A 23790-nucleotide genomic window follows, 5' to 3' on the forward strand; every position below is an offset into this window, starting at 1 on the left:
TGTTGACTTTCAACTCAGCGACTAGACAGCCCCTCCCCCCTGGGAGCTGCAGGCTAAAAATAGAGCAGGCAGCCTGCAGCAGGGAGCCGATTCTGCATGCAGCCCAAGTTTCCCTCCATCACCACCAGTCAGTCAGACAGCAAGCAGCACTAACTCTGGCTGGCTGCAGCGATAGCTACCTCTGCCCAGCTACAGGAAAAGGCACTCTCCCAGTGGAGTATGGAGAAACCAGGCAGAGCCAGCTAGTGCCCCACTACTGGGCACAGATCACATTCACTGCTATGTTACACAGTGTAGGGCAGAGTGACTTAATGTGTGTTACACAGTGTTACTGTTAGAGCAGGGTGTCTTAGTGACAGGTAGAGAAGAGCAAAGTGAGGCTCAGTGAAAACATTACAATAGGAAGTGTGAGTGTAGGGCAGAGTGATTTAATTTGTGGGAGTGTAGGAATGAATGGGTAAAAATAAAAAATAAATAAATAAATATATATATATATATATATATATATATATATATATATATATATATATATATATATATACACACACACAATAAATAGAGTGAGTGGGTTTGTGAGAAAATTTTCAGGAACTTATGAGTAGCGACAAACTCCGTTTTTCGTAATACATTTATTAAATGCAGTCTCGTGATTCCTGTCCTCCTCCCAGCTGAGCAGGCTAAAATTTGATTACATGTTCTAGTTCTCACAAAACAAGTTCTCGCTCACTGAACGGAGCACTTCTCATTTGATAAAAAGTGACTAGCAGGCTGTTTGCTTTCCACACTGAAATTGAATGATGTGCTTTGAGTTAAATGATTCCAGATCATAAATAATAACAAGATAATAGAATGGGAGATGAAACACACTGGACTGACTGGTGATGAGACACAGCAGAGAGTTGCAGGAGTTTTGTGAGGGGAGAGGGGATTTCTATTACCTATCTGGAGTCCACAGAGGCGCAGCGGAGGGTCCATGGAGGTGTGCAGCCGCCTCTTCTTCCTCCAGCAGCGGGCGGGGTATGTATACATCTGACCTGCAGCAACCCCTATAAAAACAGACAGGAACTGAAGAATACACCTCACGGTTCTCACCCCCCCCCCAGCCTGATACATAATGTGTTGCTTAGTGACCCTAAAAGAGTGAACTCAATATTCTTATGCAGTTGTATATATGACGGGTTCTTACTGGAGGCAACATAAACACTATTGGATATCCTTATATAGACATGTTTGTAGCTGTAGTGGCCAGAGGGACATATTTAGATACAGATGACATTACCCACTAAACCTCAACAAGTGAATGATCGTTTTAGTAAACCACAGAGCCAGCCATCATGCTTTTCTATCTCTACCCACCAGGGCTGCGGTGGTGGCGCTCCATCCAGATGTAGCAGTTGTTCTGTGCCACGCCGGTCTGGGAGTCCAGGAAGGGCAGGCGCACGCTGCGCTCAGCACACAGGCGGGCATTGTAGCTGCGGCACTGCTCAATGGCATCCTTGTAGAACTGGTCACCCAACCTGCAGCAGGGAGACCATTCAGACCGGTCAACACCACTTATGGTTGGCACTGACAGGCGCTGGTAAAGATACTGAAATAGGCCCAATGGCCAGACTAGTGGTTAACCAGACAATTCATTTTAGCCATGAATCACTGACCACCGTGGACCACTGGAAACACACACACACACACACACACACACACACACACACACACACACACACACACACACACACACACACACACACACACACACACACACACACACACACACACACACACACACACACACACACACACACACACAGAGTAGGGGAAGATAGAAGTTTCCATGTGACTGTCACAAATTCCACCATTGAGACTAGCGTACATAAACCTTACACATACACAAACTATAAGATGGAGGAATGATGTGGATGGGCACAGTCATTTGAATAGTAGACCATACTTTTCACACATTTAGCTTGTTCTTGTCAGCCAATCAAAGCACCACTACTGTCAGAGGCTTAATGTGTAGCAAGTAAAGTGGGTGATTACTAGTCAATGGAAAATGGAATTACAATTATGGAATGAGAAAGCTACAATGATCAACCAACAGGTAGGCTTGCTGATTAATATGAATGGAGTTGTAGAAAAGGACACGGGGAACAAATCAAAATATTAAATTAGCCTTGCGAGCTAGCAAGCAGGCTTACTAACTTAGCTGGCTAGTGTAGATAGCTAGCGTTTTTACATCAATTAGATGCAGCCAAGACAGACACTACCTTATGAGATGATAGAAAAACTTGTTGGTGCAATAAATAACCTAACTTGTACGGGGTCGGTTTGGCCACTTTCTCTAGCTCGCTCTCCCCCTCCATGCCGGACACACCGCCACCTGCTCCTCGCGCACCCCTCCCACACCTGGCTGTACTGAAACATCAAGCAGTGCACAACCTCTACTGAGTCACAGGAGCAAGTCCCCATTGAAGTAAAAATCGAATATATATATATAAAAAATATAAGAGGTGGCCCGATTATGATTTTTCAGCGCCGATACCGATTTTTGGAGGACCAAAAAAGCCGATGCCAATCAATCAGCTGATTTCTTAAATGCATTTGTAATAATGACAATTACAATAATACTGAATGAACACTTATTTTTATTTTACCCCTTTCTCTCCCCAATTTCCTAGTATCCAAATTGTTTAGTAGCTACTATCTTGTCTCATCGCTACAACTCCCGTACAGGCTCGGGAGAGATGAAGGTTGAAAGTCATGCGTCCTCTGATACACAACCCAACCAAGCCGCACAGGTTAGGATAGGGAGACGCTAGCGTCTCAACTGGCCAATCTTACATGTGTGATTTAATCTTAGGTTAACACAGCATGCATCCAACCCGGAAGCCAGCCGCACCGATGTGCCGGAGGAAACACCGTGCACCTGGCAACCTTGGTTAGTGCGCACTGCGCCCGGCCCACCACAGGAGTCGCTGGTGCGCGATGAGACAAGGATATCCCTACCGGCCAAACCCTCCCTAACCTGGACGACGCTAAGCCAATTGTGCGTCGCTCCACGGACCTCCCGTTCGCGGCCGGTTACGACAGAGCCTGGGCACAAACCCAGAGTCTCTGGTGGCACAGCTAGCGCTGCAGTACAGCGCCCTTAACCACTGCGCAACCCAGGATGCCATGAACACTTATTTTAACTTAATATAATACATCAATAAAATCAATTTAGCATCAAGTAAATAATGAAACATGTTCAATTTGGTTTAAATAATGCAAAAACCAAGTGTTGGAGAAGTAAAAGTGCAATATGTGCTATGTAAGAAAGCTAACGTTTAAGTTCCTTGCTCAGAACATGAGAACATATAAAAGCTGGTGGTTCCTTTTAACATGGGTCTTCAATATTCCCAGGTAAGAAGAAGTTTTAGGTTGTAGTTATAGGAATTATAGGACTTTCTCTCTATACAATTTGTATTTCATATACCTTTGACTATTGGATGTTCTTATAGGCACTTTAGTATTGCCAGTGTAACAGTATTCCTTCCGTCCCTCTCCTCGCTCCTCCCTGGGCTCAAACCAGCAACACAACAGCCACCATCGAAGCAGCGTTACCCATGCAGAGCAAGGGGAACAACTCCTAGAAGGCTCAGAGCGAGTGACGTTTGAAACGATATTAGTGCGCGCTAACTAGCCAGCCATTTTACTTCGGTTACACTAGCATCATCTCGGGAGTTGATAGGCTTGAAGTCATAAACAGCGCAATGCTTGATGCACAACGAAGAGCTGCTGGCAAAACGCACAAAAGTGCTGTTTGAATGAATGTTTACACGCCTGCTTCTGCCTTCCACCGCTCAGTCAGATACTTAGATACTTGTATGCTCAGTCAGATTATATGCAACGCAGGACACGCTAGATTATATCATCAACCATGTGTAGTTAACTAGTGATTATGATTGATTGTAACAGGCAGTCTCCTTGTGTAGTGCAACGAGAGAGAGGCAGGTCGTTATTGTGTTGGACTAGTTAACTGTAAGGTTGCAAGATTGGATCCCCCGAGCTGACAAGGTGAAAATCTGTCGTTCTGCCCCTGAACGAGGCAGTTAACCCACCGTTCCTAGGTCGTCATTGAAAATAAGAATGTGTACTTAACTGACTTGCCTAGTTAAATTTGAAAAAGGTATACAAATAAATAAATAAACATTTGAATTACTTTTTTAAATAAAATGTTTGTTTTTTTAAATCGGCACCAAAAACACAGATTTCCGATTGTTGAAATCGGTCCTAATTAAATCGGCCATTCCAATTCAAAATCGGTCGAACTATATATATATATATATTTACTCTGTCGTCATAGAAAATTATCACAGTGGCATGCCATTCATTTTCTAATAAAAGCTGAGTAGTGTGGTATTGTCCAGACAAAGATTTTTAGTGTAGCAATATTAAGTTGTATGAAATTAAATCAGATGTGAAAAATAGGCTATGAAAAAATGTGGGCACCCTTGTCATTCTGTTGATTTGAATACCTGTAAGCACTGATTAATTGGAACACACAATTGGTTTGGTGAGCTCATTAAGCCTTGAACTTCATAGACAAGTGCATCCAATCATGAGAAAAGGCATTTAAGGTGGCCAATTGCAATTTGTTCCCTTTGACTCATCTGAAGAGTGGCTACATGGGGGCCTCAAAACAACTCTCAAATGACCTGAAAACAAAGATTGTTCAACATTATGGGTTAGAGGAAGGCTACAAAAAAGCTATCGCAGAGAATTAAGCGGTCAGTGTCCACTGTGAGGAACATAGTGAGGAAATGGAAGACCACAGACACAGTTCTTGTTAAGGCCAGAAGTGGCAGGCGAAGTAAAATATCACAGAGACAAAGGCGAAGGATGGTGAGAACAGTCAAAAACAGCCCACAGACCACCTCCAAAGACCTACAACATCATCTTGCTGCAGATGGTGTCACTGCATCGTTCAACAATTCAGCGCACTTTGCACAAGGAGAAGCTGTATGGGAGAGTGATGAAGAAGAAGCCTTTTCTGCACACACGCCACAAACGGAGTCGCTTGAGGTATACAAACACACATTTGGACAAGCCAGCTTCATTTTGGAATAAGGTGCTGTGGACTGATGAAACAAAGATTAAGTTATTTGATCATAACAAGGGACGTTATGCATGGCGGCAAAAGAACACAGCGTTCCAAGAAAAACACTTGCTACCCACAGTAACATTTGGTGGGGGTTCCATCATGCTGTGGGGCTGTGTGGCCAGTGCCGGTACTGGGAATCTTGTTAAAGTTGAGGGTCGCATGGATTCCACTCAATATCAGCAGATTCTTGGGAATAATGTTGAAGAATTAGTCAAAGTTGAAGTTATGCCAGGGCTGGATATTTCAACAAGACAACGACCCAAAACACGGCTCAAAATCTACCCGGGCATTTACGCAGAGGATCAAGTACAATGTTCTGGAATGGCTATCCCAGTCCCCAGACCTGAATATCATTGAGAATCTGTGGGATGATTTGAAGTGGGCTGTCCATGCTTTGTAAGGAGGAATGGTCCAAAATACCTTCATCCAGAATCCAGAGGCTATGGGAAGCATCTAGAGGCTGTTATTTTAGCAAAAGGAGGCTCTACTATATATTGATGTGATTTTTCTATTGGTTTACCCAAATTTATGCACCCGTCTAATTTTGTTTTGATGCACATTCTGTTAATCCAATAAACCTCATTTCACTACTGAAATATTACTGTGTCCATCAGTTATTTGATAGATCAAAATGAAATTGCTGATCCAAACACCCAATTATTTATAAATGGAAATCATGGAAATTGTCAGGGGTTCCCAAACTTTTTCATACTACTGTAAATAAAACATGTATTTCGACTGTCCGGATATCTCCCCAAAAAATGATATTATATTAGTGAATTTCAAATGCCCATCCCTAATGCATAGGGCTGTGACTGTCATGGAATTTGGGATGACAGTAATTGGCCAGTCAAATTACTGCGGTCTCAATAATAACCGTTTGAATAGCATACTTATTTTATTTTTTTACTTTTTTTCCCTCTGCATGTGCTACAATAGATTATATTTCTGTGTTCTGCTGCTGCACCTTGGTGTGCTCATTTGCTGCAACACCTTGCTTGTGTCAGCAAGGAGCAACAAGCAAGTTTCACATTGTTAAGAGTCCATGTTACCAAATAACAGACTCAACCGAAGGAATGCCCAGCCAGTCAGCTGTTCGTATACGTAATTGTATACGTAATTGTGCCAGCCCTAGATGTGCATAAAGGTTCTGATCAGACAGATTATAAACCATGTTAACCAGTGTTTTCCACTAGTGCCGGCAGTCGGCAAAACAAACGATTACAGACCCATTTTCAGCCGGGTACTTTTCCCACTTAAAATAACTTGGCTACTAGTCAGAAAAAGTCTGCCGAGCCCGCTCCTGCTAGAACGAACAATGTGCATCTTCTGGGGATCTATTTATAGGACAACCACCTGTCAGTCAAAGTGAGCAATGACAGGAACCAAACCAGGAACATTGCTGGTTTGACAGTCTGCTGTCTGTCCCGCCTCTCAGTACCTGGGTGTGTGCGTGGTGGTTGCAGTCCAAAAATGTTACAAGGAGGGAAAGCGCATGAATTTGTACATCCCATAATGTCGTAACGAAGACTCAAAATCCACTTAGCCTATTGTTTTCTGGCACATTCATTTTCTTTTGCGTGCAGGGTCAGACATTAATGATGGCCCGTTGGTCCTGGGCCAGTAAAAAAAAGGTGTTGGGCCATTGGATCTCATCAGTCACTGGCTCAAAAGGGCCAGCAACATTTTGGCTCTTTGCTGCATTCCAGTTCAACATTTACCTGCTTAATCACAATCAACAACTGAAGACTGTATTTGAAAATGTCATGCTATTTGTATTTGAGCAATATGATTAGCAGTTCATTCAAGCACCATCACGCTCGAGTCCCAACTTCGAGCGGTACATGAGTTGATGCCTTCACCAAGCACACGCAAGGCAAGGTAAACCTTAAACAGAGTAGGGTTGTTCCCGAAAAAAAAAAAATTGGACGACCAAATGTCTTTTTTTGGACCAATTGATTGGTCGAAATGTTTTAACATGTATTTCTCCATAGATATTGATCTTATTTTACCTTTATTTAACGAGGCAAGTCAGTTAAGAACAAATTATTGTTGTTTTCAATGACGGCCTAGGAACAGCATTCAGGGACAGAATGACAGATTTGTACCTAGTCAGCTCAGGGATTTGAACTTTTTGGTTACTAGTCCAACGCTCTAACCACTAGGCTACGCTGCCGTCCCATAATTATATACACACACACCATGTGCTTGAATAAAATCCAGTATACGTACCGAGCTAGTCTGATGCTTTAAGCGCACTGTTCAATTAAATAATTAAGACACAAATGAGACAAACTAAAAATGACAGGGAGTGCCTGTGTGACTGGCGCCCGTTGTCTCGCTCTCCTCCCTGCTGCAGTGAACAGGCACTACAGCAAGTGTTTATCGCACTGTCCGCCCTGATGCTGCAACATAATTACAACCATTTTTTTTGACTGAAAATGTATTTTACCAAAATAACTAGTTTCTTTAAGAAAAACATTCCCTATTCCCTCAACCCTTGCGTTACGTGATACAGTGCACTCGGAAAGTATTCAGACCCTTTCCCTTTTTCCAAATGTTGCTATGTTACAGCCTTATTCTAAAATGTATTTAATCTAGGTTCTCCCTCAATCTACACACAATACCCCAAAATCAGTGGTGAAAACAGGTTTTTAGAATAAATAAGAAAATCAGAAATACGTTATTTACATAAGTATTCAGACTCCTTGCTATGAGACTAGAAACTGAGCTCAGGTGCATCCTGTTTCCATTGATCATCTTTGAGATGTTTCTACAACTTGATTGGAGTCCACCGGTGGTAAATTCAATTGTTTAGATAGGTGTGTGCCTTTCCAAATCCTGTCTATACAAGGTCCCACAGTTGATCGTGCATGTCAGAGCAAAAACCAAGCCATGAGGTCAAAGGAATTGTCCGTTGAATTCCAAGACAGGATTATGTCAAGGCACAGATCTAGTGATGGGTACCAAAAAATGTCTGTAGCATTGAAGGTCCCCAAGAACACAGCGACCTCCATAATTTTTAAAATGGAAGAAGTTTGGAACCACCAAGAGTCTTCCTAGAGCTGGCCGCCCGGCCAACCTGAGCAATATGGGGGAGAAGAGCCTGGGTCAGCAAGGTGACCAAGAACCGGATGGCCACTGACAGAGCTCCAGAGTGCCACTTTAGAGATGGGAAAACCTTCCAGAAGGACAACCATATCTGCAGTACTCCACCAATCAGGCCTTTAGGTTGGAGTGGCCAGACAGAAGCCACGCCACAGTAGAAAAGGTGCATAACAGCCCACTTGGATTTTGCCAAAAGGCACCTAAAGGACTATCAAACCATGAGAAACAAGATTCTCTGGTCTGATGAAACCAAGATTGAACTCCTTAGCCTGAATGCCAAGTGTCAGGACTGGAGCAAACAAGACTTGGACCCAATCAAACATCTCTGGAGAGACCTGAATATAGCAGTGCAGCGATGCTCCCCATCCAACCTGACATAGCTTGAGAGGACCTGCAGAGAAGAATGGGAGGAACTCCTCAAATACAGGTGTGCCAAGCTTGTAGTGTCATACTCAAGACTCAATACTGTAATCACTGCCAAAGGTGCTTCAACAAAGTACTGAGTAAAGGGTCTGAATACTTATGTAAATGCAATATTTCCATTTTCTGTAATTCATTTGCGAACATTTCTAAAAACCTGTTTTTACTTTGTCATTATGGGGTATCGTGTGTAGGTTGATTAGGGGGAAAATACTATTTAATCCATTTTAGAATAATGCTGTAACGTAAACAAAAATGTGGAAAACTGAAGGGGTCTGAACACTTTCCCGAATGCACTGCATACACTATTTTCAGTGTTGACAATGGAGTAGTAAACAGCTGCTTTCTGTGTAGTAAACCCAATGTTTAACACCTCTTTCATTCTTCAATAATACCTGTATTGCAGATAGCTGACAAAATGCTTCTTAAAAAGTAAGCTCCAAGCCTGTCTTAGTCAGCAGACACTTACAGGATTCATTAAAGGCTTAGGTTTTTCTTTAAGATATGTTTATTCTGTGTTTTATATCATATTGTACCACAGCTGATGAAAGTAATACAAACCAGGTTTCCATCCAACCTTTTTATGCAAGTAAAGTACATCGGAGAAAAAGAATGTCATGAGGCCTGACGGAAATAGAACATTATTTGGTTCACTTTCAGAATGTCGACATAAAATACACTAGACAACGTGGTGATATCTTGATGTCTGTCAAATGAATTATGCTACAAATGTGCAAATATTGATATAATAAACATCATATCAAAGTAAACTTGGGAGTCACGCGATGATGTTGTGTGGTCCTCCCACTACGACTAGTCGGGAAAGCATGCAGTTTATTAGGCTACAAATGAAATAAATGAACTTCACAGAGTAGTGAAAGTACAAGGTGATGAGTTTGATGCTCCTCCCCAATAAATATTGAGGGCCTTATTCTGGTGACATGAGTCGATACTTGGCTGCCGTTTGAAAAATAATCTTGCTCTTTTGTCCATAATAATAATAATAATCTCATCATGTAGATAGCGCTATTGTCTAAAACGCACGTGCCAATACCAGAGTAGGCAAACTGCCTATATAAACACATTTTTTGTTGTTATCAGAAAACCATCAGTAGAATTCAAAATGTGATGGAAACTTATATAAGTTGTATTTTTTTTATTCGGTACGTATGTGTACTACGTCATCAAGCACAGCCTTTATCTACAGTGAGGCAATTTGCTGGGAACATCTCTGGTGGAAAAACACGCATATTGTTTAAAAGCATATTTTAGAATATTCGCATGAAAATCTGTTGCCAATTGGATGGAAACCTAGCCTTACACTAAGTGTGAAAACATTTGATTAGTGCCGTTTCCTTAGTTTGTTGAAAATACAATCAGAATGTAACAAAGGCCACCAAAATAGAGCTTGTTCTGCAAAAAAAAAAAAAAAAATGGGTGGAGCCTGGTTGGCTACTTTTTCTATTTGACTGGCTACTTTTTCTATTTGACTGGCTACTTTTTCTATTTGACTGGCTACTCCATGTGCTTGAGGAAAACATTACAGGGTTGGTATCGGCTACATTCTGGAAGCATAATTCCACCTCTTCACCCTCTCTCCTGATCCGTCTGCATACAATCAGGGATGGAGGATTAAGGGCTGTCCCCTAGCAACCGGCAGAAATGCAAATGATGATTACAGTCAACCGTTAATCACCAGGGTCAATCAAAGAATCAAACAAACACTATTCTCAGGATCTTTACTCACTGATTGGAGTGGCTCTACCATGGACAAACAATGTGACTAAGCTGAATATTGTCGTCCGTGTGATGCTTACATTGCTCTTTGCAGAGACCGAAGTGACTTTCATATAGCCTAGCGTCATGACCTTTGGGCTGCTGGGACGGTCACATGACATTCTACAGAGCAGTGAGGTTTGGTTTCTATTTAGGGCATTGAATCAATGAAGGGGATGATTGGGTTAGGCTAGGGCATCAATAGGAATGTGTTCAGACAGTACTATCATCATCATCATCAATGACCCTGGAGTTTGAGAGCTCAGTTGGTAGAGCATGGCGCTTTATCAATGCCGGTGTAAAATAGCACACATTTGGCTTTGGATAAAAGCCGCATATATATATATATAATATATATATATGATAGTTTAGGGTATCAATGTTAATATTTGCTGTGAAAGGAGGAGATTTCACATTCAAACCTTCAGTCTCTGCCACATGCCTCACATCATAATTATCCTGCTTAATTAATCGAAGCAGAGCCTCTAGCACACAGACAGGTTTGATTATATCAAATGAGGATGAATATTGAATCTAAGACAAAAGACAGCAACATTTGCCTCTGCAAAGTTCTACCTAGTTGGGCCTGCCACTGGCAGACAGCTTCTTGAACATGGCAACACATATAGCTGTAATTAATTTTCACCACATGTTCTCAATTACAATACCCACAGGCAGCCATTTTAATAAGACAAACATTTAATGGAGGCGCTTTAGTCGCAGCTCTCCCAGTCTTGATCAGAGAAGAGACCTGCTTAGGCCGAGCAAAAAAGCCAAAATCTGCCAAGCAAAAAAGCCTAAATCTGCCTTCTCTCCTTCTTGTCCTACGACCCTATCCTCTTTCTCCCTAATTCCCTGATTAGACAGCTTCCAGCAAATAAACAGACATGCTTTGGAATGTTGTCCCTCACAAAAAGGAAGGCTCTGCAGTTTGAGAAAGCCACAGTGTTTGAAGATTCTGGGAAAGAGCCCGCGTGTGTGGTTGTGAAGAGTAAACAGTTCCAGGTACACAAGGCAAGGAGAGCGCATGAGAGAGCGAGAAAGAGAGAATGAAGTTTAAATGCTAGCCTAACCATCAGATAGGATGGCATCTTGGAAAAATCATCATGTTATAAACTAACAAAGTCAGTGAGTAGTGATTGGCATTATTAATGTTATTCTAGGCCTTGTGGAAATGTCAGAGCAGTGAGCTCACACGTGCATTCAAAGGTTATAAAACTGGCCTCGAATTGTATTAGTCATATGCTTCATATACATGTGTAGACTAACAGTGAAATGTTTACTTAGGGGCCCTTCCCAATAATGCAGTGAAAGAAAAGAGAAATAGAAAAGTAATATTACACAATAAGTAATAAATAGACCATCGGTAATGATAAATTGTCTATATACACAATGGGTATCAGTACCGAGTAGTGTTGTCAGAATACCAGACTTCGATACTGATACCAGGTTAAGTATACCATCACAACACTCAATACCAAAATGATACCACTGCAAAAAAGAAGGCATATTAACCAAAGTCACAAAATCGCACTTGATCCAGACAGATAGTCAGCTACTGCTCTGTTCAATTGTTGGGCATTTTATGAGTTCAATATCATTATCCTCAGATGGTGCCACAGCATCTCCTGACCCCTCCTGTCTCAGCCTCCAGTATTTATGCTGCAGTAGTTTGTGTGTCAGGGGGGCTAGGGTCAGTTTGTTATATCTGGAGTACTTCTCCTGTCCTATTCGGTGTCCTGTGTGAATTTAAGTGTGCTCTCTCATTCTCTTTTTCTCTCTTTCTCTCGCTCGGAGGACCTGAGCCCTAGGACCATGCCTCAAGACTACCTGACATGATGACTCCTTGCTGTCCCCAGTCCACCTGGCCGTGCTGCTGCTCCAGTTTCAACTGTTCTGCCTTATTATTATTCGACCATGCTGGTCATTTATGAACATTTGAACATCTTGGCCATGTTCTGCTAAAATCTCCACCCGGCACAGCCAGAAGAGGACTGGCCACCCCACATAGCCTGGTTCCTCTCTAGGTTTCTTCCTAGGTTTTGGCCTTTCTAGGGAGTTTTTCCTAGCCACCGTGCTTCTACACCTGCATTGCTTGCTGTTTGGGGTTTTAGGCTGGGTTTCTGTACAGCACTTTGTGACATCAGCTGATGTAAGAAGGGCTATATAAATACATTTGATTTGATTATATATATTTAAAAAAATAATTACATCAACATTTTTCAGAGACAGCCAGGTATGCATTATTAAATTAATGATTTATACGATTAATTTTATTTTTATCAATCTAACGACATAACGGTAATAATTTATTTGAATGGTAAATCTCTATTGATAAACTGGATAATTCAAGATGTAGCCTAGGCATATTCATGCATAGACTTATAGACCTTGTTTTTCTGATTTAATTGGGATACAGATGACAAACTTCTACAGATGCACAATTGAGAGAATCCTGTTGGGCTGTATAGCCGCCTGGTACGGCAACCGTGCCACCCGCAAACGCAGAGCTCTCCAGAGGGTGGTGCAGTCTGCCTAACGCATCACCGGGGGCAAACTATCTGCCTTCCGGGACACCTACAGCACCTGATGTCACAGGAAGGCCAAAAAGATCAAAGCACAACATCCACCCGAGCCACAGTCTGTTCACCCCGCTATCATCCAGAAGGCGAGGTCAGTACAGGAGCATCAAAGCTGGGACCGAGCGACTGAAAAACAGCTTCGATCAAGGCCATCAGACTTAAATAGCCATTACTAGCACATTAGAGGCTGCTGCCCTATATACATAGACTTGAAATCACTGGACACTTTAATGATGGAACACTAGTCACTCGTAATGTTAACATATTTTGCATTAATCATCTCATATGTATTTACTGTATTCTATTGTACTGCATCTTAGTCTATGCCGATCTGACATTGCTCGTCCAAATATCTACGAAACTGTTCAATAGTTTGCGGTCACTTAGAAATGTCCTTGTTTTTTAAAGAATAGCACATTTTTTGTCCATTAAAACAACATCAAAATGATCAGAAATACAGCGTAGACGTTAAGAGGTCGACCGATTAATCGGAATGGCCGATTGGGGCCGATTTCAAGCTTTTATAACAATTGTTAATCTGCATTTTTGGACGCCGATAATGTTAGATTACATTTCACTCCACGGGGAGACTGCGTGGCAGGCTGACCACCTGTTACGCGAGTGCAACAAGGAGCCATAGTAAGTTGTTAGCTAGTATTAAAAACTTCTTATAAAAAAAAAAACTACACATGGTTGATGATATTACTAGTTTATCTAGCTTGTCCTGCGTTGCATATAATCAATGCAGTGCCTGTTAATTTATCATCGAATCACAGCATACTTCGCCAAACAGGTGATGATTTAACAAGCGCATTCACGAAAAAAAGCACTGTCGTTGCATCAATGTGTACCTAAACACAAACATCAATGCCTTTCTTAAAATCAATACAAAAGTTAAAAATTAACCCTGCATATTTAGTTAATATTGCCTGCTAACATGAATTTCTTTAAACTAGGGAAATCACTTCTCTTGCGTTCTGTGCAAGCAGAGTCAGGGTATATTCAGCAGTTTGGGACACCTGGCTCGAACTGTGTGAAGACCATATCTTCCTAACAAAGACCATAATTCATTTGCCAGAATTTTACATAATTATGACATAACATTGAAGGTTGTGCAATGTAACAGCAATATTTAGACTTGCCGCACGTTGGATAAAATACGGAATGGTTCCGTATTTCACTGAAAGAATAAAACATTTTTTTTTTTTTTTTATGATAGTTTCCGGAACTGACCATATTAATGACCTAAGTCTAGTATTTCTGTGTGTTATTATATTATAATCAAGTCTATGATTTGATAGAGCAGTCTGACACCCCTTGGGTTATGCAGTGGCGGAGATCTTTGTGGGCTATACTCGGCCTCGTCTCAGGATGGTAAGTTGGTGGTTGAAGTTATCAATGATCGGCTATGAAAAGCCAACTGACATTTACTCCTGAGGTACTGACCTGTTGCACCATCGACAACTACTGTGATTATTATTATTTGACCATGCTGGTCATTTATGAACATTTTAACATCTTGGCCATGTTCTGTTATAATCTCCACCTGGCACAGCTAGAGGGGGCCACCCCTCATAACCTAGAGAGGAACCAGGCTTCTTCATAGGTTTTGGCCTGTCTAGGGAGTCTTTCCTAGCCACCTGCATTGCTTGCTGTTTGGGGTTTTAGGCTGTGTTTCTGTACACCACTGAGATATCAGTTGATGTAAGAAGGGCTATGTAAATAAATTTGATAGGCAGCAGCAGGCTCGTAAGCATTCATTCAAACAGCACTTTCCTTCGTTAGCCAGCAGCTCTTCGGTGTGCATCAAGCATTGCGCTGTTCATGACTTCAAGCCTATCAACTGCAGAGATTAGGCTGGCAATACTAAAGTGCCTATAAGAACATCCAATAGTCAAAGGTATATGAAATACAAATGATAGAGAGAGAAATAGTCCTATAATTCCTATAATAACTACAACCTAAAACTTCTTAACTGGGAATATTGAAGACTCGTGTTAAAAGGAACCACCAGCTTTCATATGTTCTCATGTTGAGCAAGGAACTTAAACGTTAGCTTTTTTACATGGCACATATTGCACTTTTACTTTCTTTTCCAACACTTTGTTTTTGCATTATTTAATGAACGTTTGAGTTTTAACAAGTGCTATTAGCATTTAGCGTAGCGCATTTGCATTTCCAGACGCCTGCCTGAGGGCCCGTCCCATACCACATCTTGTCAGCCTCCTGAAGGGGAAGAGGCGTGGTCATGCTCTCTTTATGACTGTGTTGGTGTGTGTGGACCATGATAGATCCTTAGTGATGTGGACACAGGAACTTGAAGCTCTAAATCCGCTCCACTACAGCCCCATTGATCTGAATGGGGGTGTGCTCGACCTTCCGTTTCCAGTAGTCTAAAATCATCTTCTTTGTTTTGCTGACATTGAGTGAGAGGTTGTTGTCCTGATGGTCATCAGTGATCAGTGTCGTCACCAAAAGTAATGATGGTATTGGAGTCGTGCGCGGCCATGCAGTCATGGGTGAACAGGGAGTGCAGGAGGAGACTAAGCACGCACCCCTGAGGGGTCCCCGTGTTGAGGGTCAGTGTGGCGGATGTGTTGATGTCTACCCTCAACACCTGGGGGCAGCCCATCAGGAAGTCCAGGATCCAGTTGCAGAGGGAGGTGTTTAATCCCAGGGTTCTTAGCTTAGTGATGAGCTTGGAGGGCACTATGGTGTTGAACACTGAGTTGTAGTCAATGAACAGCATTCTCACTTAAGTGTTCCTCCTGTCCAGGTAGGAAAGGGCAGTGTGGATTGCAATAGAGATTGCGTCATCTGTGGATCTGTTGGGGCGGTATGTGAATTGGAGTGGGTCCAGGGTGTCTGAGATGATGGTGTTGATGTGAGCCATGACCAGCCTTTCAAGACAGCCTACCTCTGCGTTCATGGGCACAGGCACTATGGTGGTCTGCTTTAAACATGTAGTAATTACAGACTGGGTCCAGGAGAGATTGAAAATGTCAGTCTAGACAGTTGCCAGCTGTCCAGCAGGTGCTCTAAGTACTCTTCCTGGTAATTAGTCTGGCCCTATGGCTTTGTGAATGCTAACCTGTTTAAAAGGTCTTACTCACATCGGCTACAGAGAACATGAACAGACAGTCGTATGGAACAGCTGGTGCTCTCATGCATGGCTCAATGTTGCTTGCCTCGAAGCCAGAATAGAAGGCATTTAGCTCATCTGGTAGGTTCACAGCTGGGTTTTCATTTGAAATCAGTTGTAGAGGATGGTCGAATTAACACATCCACAATAAGAATACACATGGACCTCTTCACTGGCCAGAGAACAAAGGAAGCGGGGAAGCATTCCCAGCAGTCATCTTTCCCTTCTTCTGCTCATCTTACAACTCTAGTCTACATCAAAGCTCCTCCCATCAGCAACAAGGGTACTCAGACTTCTGCCAGAGACATGGACACAGCTAGGTTCTGACGAAGAGTGACGATGACAAAGACTCAGCCAAAGAACTTCTCCATTGGAGAACGGATGAAAAATACACTGCATGAAAAAGTGCAACAAACAATTATTTCCTCAAGCATTACTTCCTCACTGTGTAAACAGACTGAAAATAACATGGCTAAATGTGTTGAGATGTGTGTAATGAGATTTTTTTAAAGTGAATGTGTGCTTTTCTGACAATTAACAGCTATATTACCCTTACACCCTGTTTGATATCTGTGCGATCAGTCTTCAAACAGGCAGTGGAAGACAGTGTACAAAGTATCCTCCATTTCCAATAATAAGAGAGAGAATGATTTATTTCAGCTTTTATTTCTTTGATCACATTTCCAGTGGGTCAGAAGTTTACATACACTCAATAAGTATTTGGTAGCATTGCCTTTAAATTGTTTAACTTGGGTCAAATGTTTTGGGTAGCCTTCCACAATAAGTTGGGTGAATTTTGGCCCATTCCTCCTGACAGAACAGTTGTAACTGAGTCAGGTGTGTAGGCCTCCTTGCTCGTACACACTTTTTCAGTTCTGCCCACAAATGTTCTATAGGATTGAGGTCAGGGCTTTGTGATGGCCACTCCAATACCTTGACTCTGTTGTCCTTAAGCCATTTTGCCACAACTTTGGAAGTATGCTTGGGGTCCATTTGGAAGACCCATTTGCAACCGAGCATACCTTCCTGACTGATGTCTTGAGATGTTGCTTCAATATATCCACAATTTTTCAACCTCATGCTGCCATCTATTTTGTGAAGTGCACCAGTCCCTCCTGCAGCAAAGCACCCCCTCAACATGGTGCTGCCACTCCCGTGCTTCACGGTTGGGATGGTGTTCTTCGGCTTGCAAGCCTCCCCCTTTTTCCTCCAAAACATAACAATGGTCATTATGGCCAAACAGTTATACTGTATTTTTGTTTCATCAGACCAGAAGACATTTCTCCAAAAAATGCGATCTTTGTCCCCATGAGCAGTTGCAAAATGTAGTCTGGCTTTTTTATGGCGGTTTTGGAGCAATTGCTTCTTCATTGTTGAGCGGCCTTTCAGGTTATGTCGATATAGGACTTTTTTTACTGTGAATATAGATACTTCTGTACCCGTTTCCTCCAGCACCTTCACAAGGTCCTTTGCCGTTGTTCTGAGATTGATTTGCGCAACAAAGTACGTTCATCTCTAGGAGACAGAACGCGTCTCCTTTCTGAGCGGTATGACGGCTGCGTGGTTCCATGGTGTTCATACTTGCGTACTATTGTTTGTACAGATGAACGTGGTTCTGTCAGGCGTTTGGAAACTGCTCCCAAGGATGAAGCAGACATGTGGAGGTCTACAATTGTTTTTCTGAGGTCTTGGCTGATTTCTTTGGACTTTCCCATGATGTCAAGCAAAGAGGCAGTGAGTTTGAAGGTAGGCCTTGAAATGCATCCAAAGGTACACCTCCAATTGACTCAAATGTCAATTAGCCTATCAGAAGCTTCTAAAGCCATGACATCATTAAAGATTTTTCCAAGCGGTTTAAACGGCACAGTCAACTTTGTGTATGTAAACTTCTGACACACTGGAATTGTGATACAGTGAATTATAAGTGAAATAATGTCTGTAAACAATTGTTGGAAATGTACTTGTGTCTTGCACAAAGTAGATGTCCTAACCAACTTGCCAAAACTATAGTTTGTTACCAAGAAATTTGTGGAGTGGTTGAAAAACGAGTTTTAATGACCAACCTAAGTGTATGTAAACTTCCGACTTCAACTGTACGTGAACAATTGATTAACGCATGACCTGGAATAAGTCACAGAACAATGCAGGTAATGAATGGGGGTGGACCCAGCCCCAGGAACTATTCCCTCAACCCGAGCCAATCACAGCTCTCATGACAGGAAGCCTCACCTCTGAATGTGTGAACACCAATCCTTGTGTTCGGACAGCGACCAGCCGTATGGTTGCTGTCATTTATGAACCACCAAGGACTACCACGCGCAGGGACCTTGAGATACTGGACTACTGAAATGGTTTGGTCTGGACTCTACACCATGGAGAGTTCGCTGAAGACCGTTGGTTCCAGACAGGATATACCTCTTGAAGCGAGGGGGCACTATTTTCATTTTTGGAAAAATAATGTGCTCAAAGTAAAACGGGATATTTTTGTCAGGACAAGATGCTAGAATATGCATATAATTGACAGCTTAGGATAGAAAACACTCTAAAATTTCCAAAACTGTAAAAATATTGTCTGTGAGTATAACAGAACTGATATTGCAGGCGAAAGCCTAAGAAAAATCCAATCAGGAAGTGACTCATGTTTTGAAACCGTTGTGTTCCTATGCACCCCTATTGGCCATTGAAAGGGATATCAACCAGATTTTGCTTTTCTGATTTTTGTGACCAAGATTCCTGCTGCTATCTGGACATAATGCTATGCTAGGCTATCGATAAACTTACACAAACGCTTGTCTTGCTTTGGCTGTAAAGCATCATTTCAAAATCTCAGATGACAGGGTGATTAACAAAGGGCTAAGCTGTGTTTCACTATATTTCACTTGTGATTTCATGAATATGAATATTTTCTAGTAATATTTTTTTACCGTTGCACTATGCTAATTAGTGTAGTTTATGACAATTCTCCCGGATGGGTAGTTCCAAGAGCTTAAGAGTATCCAGATCAATCTCGCCAATCTTTTCTCCGATTTGAATGTGAGCGTGAAACCTGTTACTTTTATGATTAGTATCTATACTTATCCTATAATCCCTGCCTAGTTTCATTCTGAAAGATCAAAAATAACTGTTAGTGATTTATTCTCTAGCCCATCATATTAGTACATCATTTTGCCACCACAATCTTGATTATTCATTCATCCTGTACATTCATTGCTTTACCCTGGTTATTTCTAAATAAAATCTCTCTCCATGAGAGAAGTAAACTATAAAAATGGATGTTACATTTAAGGTGGAGCTCTGTTGGAACATGGGGGGGTTAGATCAGGTAGGGGTTGTGTGTTTTTCCTCTCTATCTGTACTAAGATTTTTTTTTTTTATTAAAACTGAAAAAAATAAGAAGGAGCACCTCCTCTGGATGAGCATGTTATTGTTTGCTTATGGCCCTATACAGCCCTATACAGCCTCTGAGCACCCTAGTAAATTTTAACATTTCGTGGCACCTCAATCATGTTTCAAGATTGTAACTGCTGTTTGGCATACGTGTGTTGTACCTGTTAACAATACAATCATTAGCCTCCTACTTAAAAAGTGCTGGCCCTAAACCTAAAACTACCCCACAAATTAGAGTAGCCATTATCTTGTCATGTGAATCTGACTGCTGTACCTAGATCACTTCCGTCAAGCTTCAGTGGAGGATAATGTTTCTGACAAAAAAAATACAGCCATTGGATAGAAAAACAAGCAGCGAAAGGAATGTTGATAGCTCCCTCAGTTATGAGGTGTTAACTGTCTCAGAGCTTCCTGCCCTCTTTCATTCGAGTGCACTGCCCTCAGTGCCCTGAGCAGCAGGTGCGGTGGCCTAGGTGAGAGATCTCCTTAACACTCATAATGAGTGACGAGCATCAGCGTCTGAGAGCACAGGAGGTGAACGAGGCCCTGCTAACACTTACTCATGTCTTTGCTCTCCGGTTTTTTCCTCTTGCATGAGTTCTTTTTTTCAACTGTTCGTTTTTTAGGGCCTTTGTGACATTGAAGTGGTTGGAAGGTTGTTCCAACTGTAAAAAGACATACCACAGCTAACCAGACAGACACTGTGTGCAACTGAGCTACAGTAAGGTAAGGCCTACCTCAAAAGATCACACACCATCTTACAGATGTGAGTGAGGGGAGAAACCAAAAGCAAATCTATTGGTTGCTGGGGCCTCCTCTATCAGTGTGCTCCTGTCAACGGTTTGGGGTGTCATATCTGTGCCCAGCCCTTAGTGTGAGCATTACATAAACGCACATTTTGCATAAAAGAGAATGACCTCTCAACCCAGTTTCCAGGAGGCCAGGCAAGCGATCTGCAGTAGCTTAAATCAGAACATAAATTCCATTGTCTTTTACACTACATCTGAGAAACCCCAATAGTTTTAGCTTTGGGCCTATGAGGGGTGGAGTTACAGTTAGCAGCAATCTTGTTGTCTTTACCTTGATACTCTACAGGCTGACAAAGGGCAATAAAATACACATTTTTCAGAATACTCATTTTCTTCAGATACTTCTGCATTTTGCGATTGGTTCAGGCAAATGTTGTCGCTCTTTGCAGGTGCATCTGAGCTTTACAGGAAGCCATAGCTGCAGCCCTGCAAGAGGGGAGGTTCTAGAGAGAGTGTTTCCAATCGAACACGTCGACTCTAGCAAGAAAGCCATTTCACAGTCATCTTGAGAAAGAATACCAATAACACACATGGCCTGTGCACGTACAGACTCAATATTTTGAGTTCCATTTTATCAGTAGCTTGAAGAGCCCCTTGTCCCTCATCACTCTCCATGCATAACACACACAGTGTGGGAGGAGCAACACTTTGGCTACACCCACGATTGCCATATCCTTCTCTCCCCAACAAAGCCAAGACTCCTTCTCTATAACAAAGCCAAGAAGACTCGAATTCATTTGCCTCATCTCAAAGGAGAATACTCTTGATTTTTTTTTAAAAGGTCAAACTGGTCCACATGAGCAACATCCAATTAGTGTCAAGTGTGACTAATTATAATCTGACAAATGTGTGAGATGAAGTCTGAAACCTGAAAAAGTAGCTAATTATAGCAGATTGAAACACTTCATTAAGCACAGTTTACAGCGAGGAGACATTATACATGGTAAAACCTCTAGGAGATGAAGAAGCAGCCCATTCAGGCACAGTAGAATGATTAGGTTGATCTTGTTGGATACAAGGGTAAAGTGGTTTAAAGGAAATTAGTCCCACAAAATTGATAAAAATGGCAGTGTCTCAAACTAGGCTACTTTGTGCCAACTGGGAACCACCACAGCCATGAAATGAAACAAGACCATCCTTTATGCTTGTCAGTGGTAGAGCTCTTCAAGCTCGTTTATGTAGTCATAAGTGTAAAATAATGATGCATCTATATGTAAGTGGTGGGCGAGGAGCACGCTTCCCTAATCCTGTAGGGCCCATGGGGGTGCCAGGGTACCTCTACATAAGAGCAGATGGGTCTCCTGCCTTGCTGCCTGTGCCCAACACTTCCTCCTGGTCAGAGCATGTCCTGACAGATGGGCCCAGGATCATGGACCTGGCTAATCTGCACTACTCCTCCACTTAAAGGCACAGTCAAGTTTCATCCCTCGTTCTTCACCTCCAGAAAGTCTCACCATCTCTAATGCACAGTCCAAAAGGTCTGGTTATACCTTAACTGTCCTACAGTCTGTCAGTGCTCAAACATGGGTAGTAAACAAAGAAATGACTTACCAGTAGGCCTTGTTTATCTTTCTCTGAGAAAATGTACATGAGGTGGAAATATCACTCAATACAAACTTGCCTAAAAACTTCTAAATTGGCAATCGTTTTTTTCCAACTTCTACAGCTAATATATATTATCTGACAATATAAACTCTCATAGAAAAAATGGCGTCACGGACAAAACAGGATAAATACTGTTGACTCATTAGTGAGCACACAGAGGATAGGATAAAACTAAAGTAACTGCACAGGCGCTTTACAAAATGCATAGAACTACCTCCAAAGGAAATTCCGGGGCTCGCATTGCTGTCACTTCGCTTTCGGGCGGAAAGGCATGCAAATATAAAATGCCTCCTGCCTTGCTCTACCTACTGGGTCCTTGTCACGTCTGCGCTCAGCCAAAGTTGACATCTCGACAATACACACCAACTATAAGACTCGGGATGTCAATGTTATTACGGAAATATGGAAATTCGTACAATTGTCTTTTACTCGTCCTCGTAATAGCAGAGTGCATGTTGAAACACTTTTGTGCCACATTTTGAAGCAACGTTCAGATAAATTCAAGAGTCGGTTCAAATGAGTCAATAAATTATCATGTTGAGGTTACAGGCCTGAAACACAATTAGCATGACACATGGGATAATCCGCATATCACACATATAAGATTGTAAACCATAATATGCAGAAATGTCTAATAAACTAAGCAGTCTACTTCGGTGAAAGCACTGACACATTAATTCGGCTCAGCAAGTAGAAATACACATTGTTACGACAGCATTATTCCCACATTTGCACGCGTCTTGTATTTGCTTAAAAGTACGGCTCCATGTAATTCAAGTATTGACAACAAAGTAACACGACAGAATTTAATCAATTTGTTAATTTACTTACGCTTTAAGTGGGTTCTGAATGACAGCCGCCATTTTGCTACACGGTAACGCAATATCAGCGTCTTGCAGTTCTGAGTGAAACCTACGAAAAACCAACCAATCGGGGCTCGGGGTGGGTCCGTGAAGGTTTTGTTACTTTAATTTCCGAGGCAAAACGGAGAATGGAAAAGCGAAAAAGGTCTGTTTATCGTTTTTCGTGTTTGTCGTTTCTGAATTATAAAAACGAAAATCGGAAATCAACTTATTTTCTCATATATAGTGTCAGAATGTGACATGGAATAATGGAAAACAAATAACAACATCTATTACATTTCTGATTTTGGTTTTGTTCCCACCTGGAAGTACACGCCCCTTTATATAATATTCATGGTGCTTAGGGTTGTGTTTACAGCCTAGGCTGTCAGCACAACGAAAATATTAGACTGTGTGAGTGTGACAGGAACTAATTATGAAGTTAGCATGCCAATATGACAAACTCAACAACAACTGAATAAAGTTGTCTTGCATTGGCTGGCTGGCTGGCTGGCTAGGGCTAGCTAGCCAGTGCCCAGCTAGCCCTAACTGGTTACTGGCTATAGTCATGCTAGCCAGAGCTACCCATTGCCCAACCAGAGCTACTGCAGAAAAGTGAGATTTCTCCATTACTTTCTGTAGCTAACTTAGCTAGATCTTCTGTCAGCTGATGGTATTTATTGACAGAGTAATAATGAAGAGCAGTTACTGGAAATAATTGGCACTTTGCATAGTTAACTTAGCTACAGATGTAGGATCTTAATTTGAGTCAGTTTGCAGCAGAAAAAATATCCTGCAGCAACTGGAAATGTAGATTATTAATTAATGAAAACATTTTGTAGGGGGTGATACATTTTCAAGTCTGGCATTTTAAAATAGAATTACAAACTTTAGAAGCCTTTTGAAACCTTGAATACAATACAATTTTGCATTTCCTACTGTGCAGAATTATCAGCAACAAAAGAGTGATCAAATGAAGATC

At 41.8% G+C, this 23790-nt stretch overlaps 1 protein-coding gene across 4 annotated transcripts in view; it reads right to left on the reverse strand.

Moving 5' to 3' along the window:
- LOC124046441 (zinc finger protein DPF3-like) overlaps window positions 1-23060 on the reverse strand; it is a 38020-nt gene extending 14960 nt beyond the window's left edge. For 2 of the 4 annotated variants that reach the window (XR_006841015.1, XM_046366806.1), the window contains exons 1-3: window positions 22798-23060; window positions 1357-1517; window positions 939-1046 (exon numbers count right to left, since the gene is read on the reverse strand). Coding sequence is in view for 3 of the 4 variants with exons in the window: in XM_046366806.1 (XP_046222762.1) it covers window positions 939-1046; window positions 1357-1517; window positions 22798-22829 (301 nt within the window). In the remaining variant the exon portion in view is untranslated. Of the gene's footprint in view, window positions 1-938; window positions 1047-1356; window positions 1518-22180; window positions 22296-22797 lie in introns of those variants that run through there. The other 2 variants (XM_046366807.1, XM_046366808.1) reach the window with 2 other exon arrangements.
- Between the last annotated feature and the right edge of the window lie 730 nt (window positions 23061-23790).

This window comes from Oncorhynchus gorbuscha, linkage group LG10 (genome assembly GCF_021184085.1).
Source record: "Oncorhynchus gorbuscha isolate QuinsamMale2020 ecotype Even-year linkage group LG10, OgorEven_v1.0, whole genome shotgun sequence".
Lineage (NCBI taxonomy): Eukaryota > Metazoa > Chordata > Actinopteri > Salmoniformes > Salmonidae > Oncorhynchus > Oncorhynchus gorbuscha.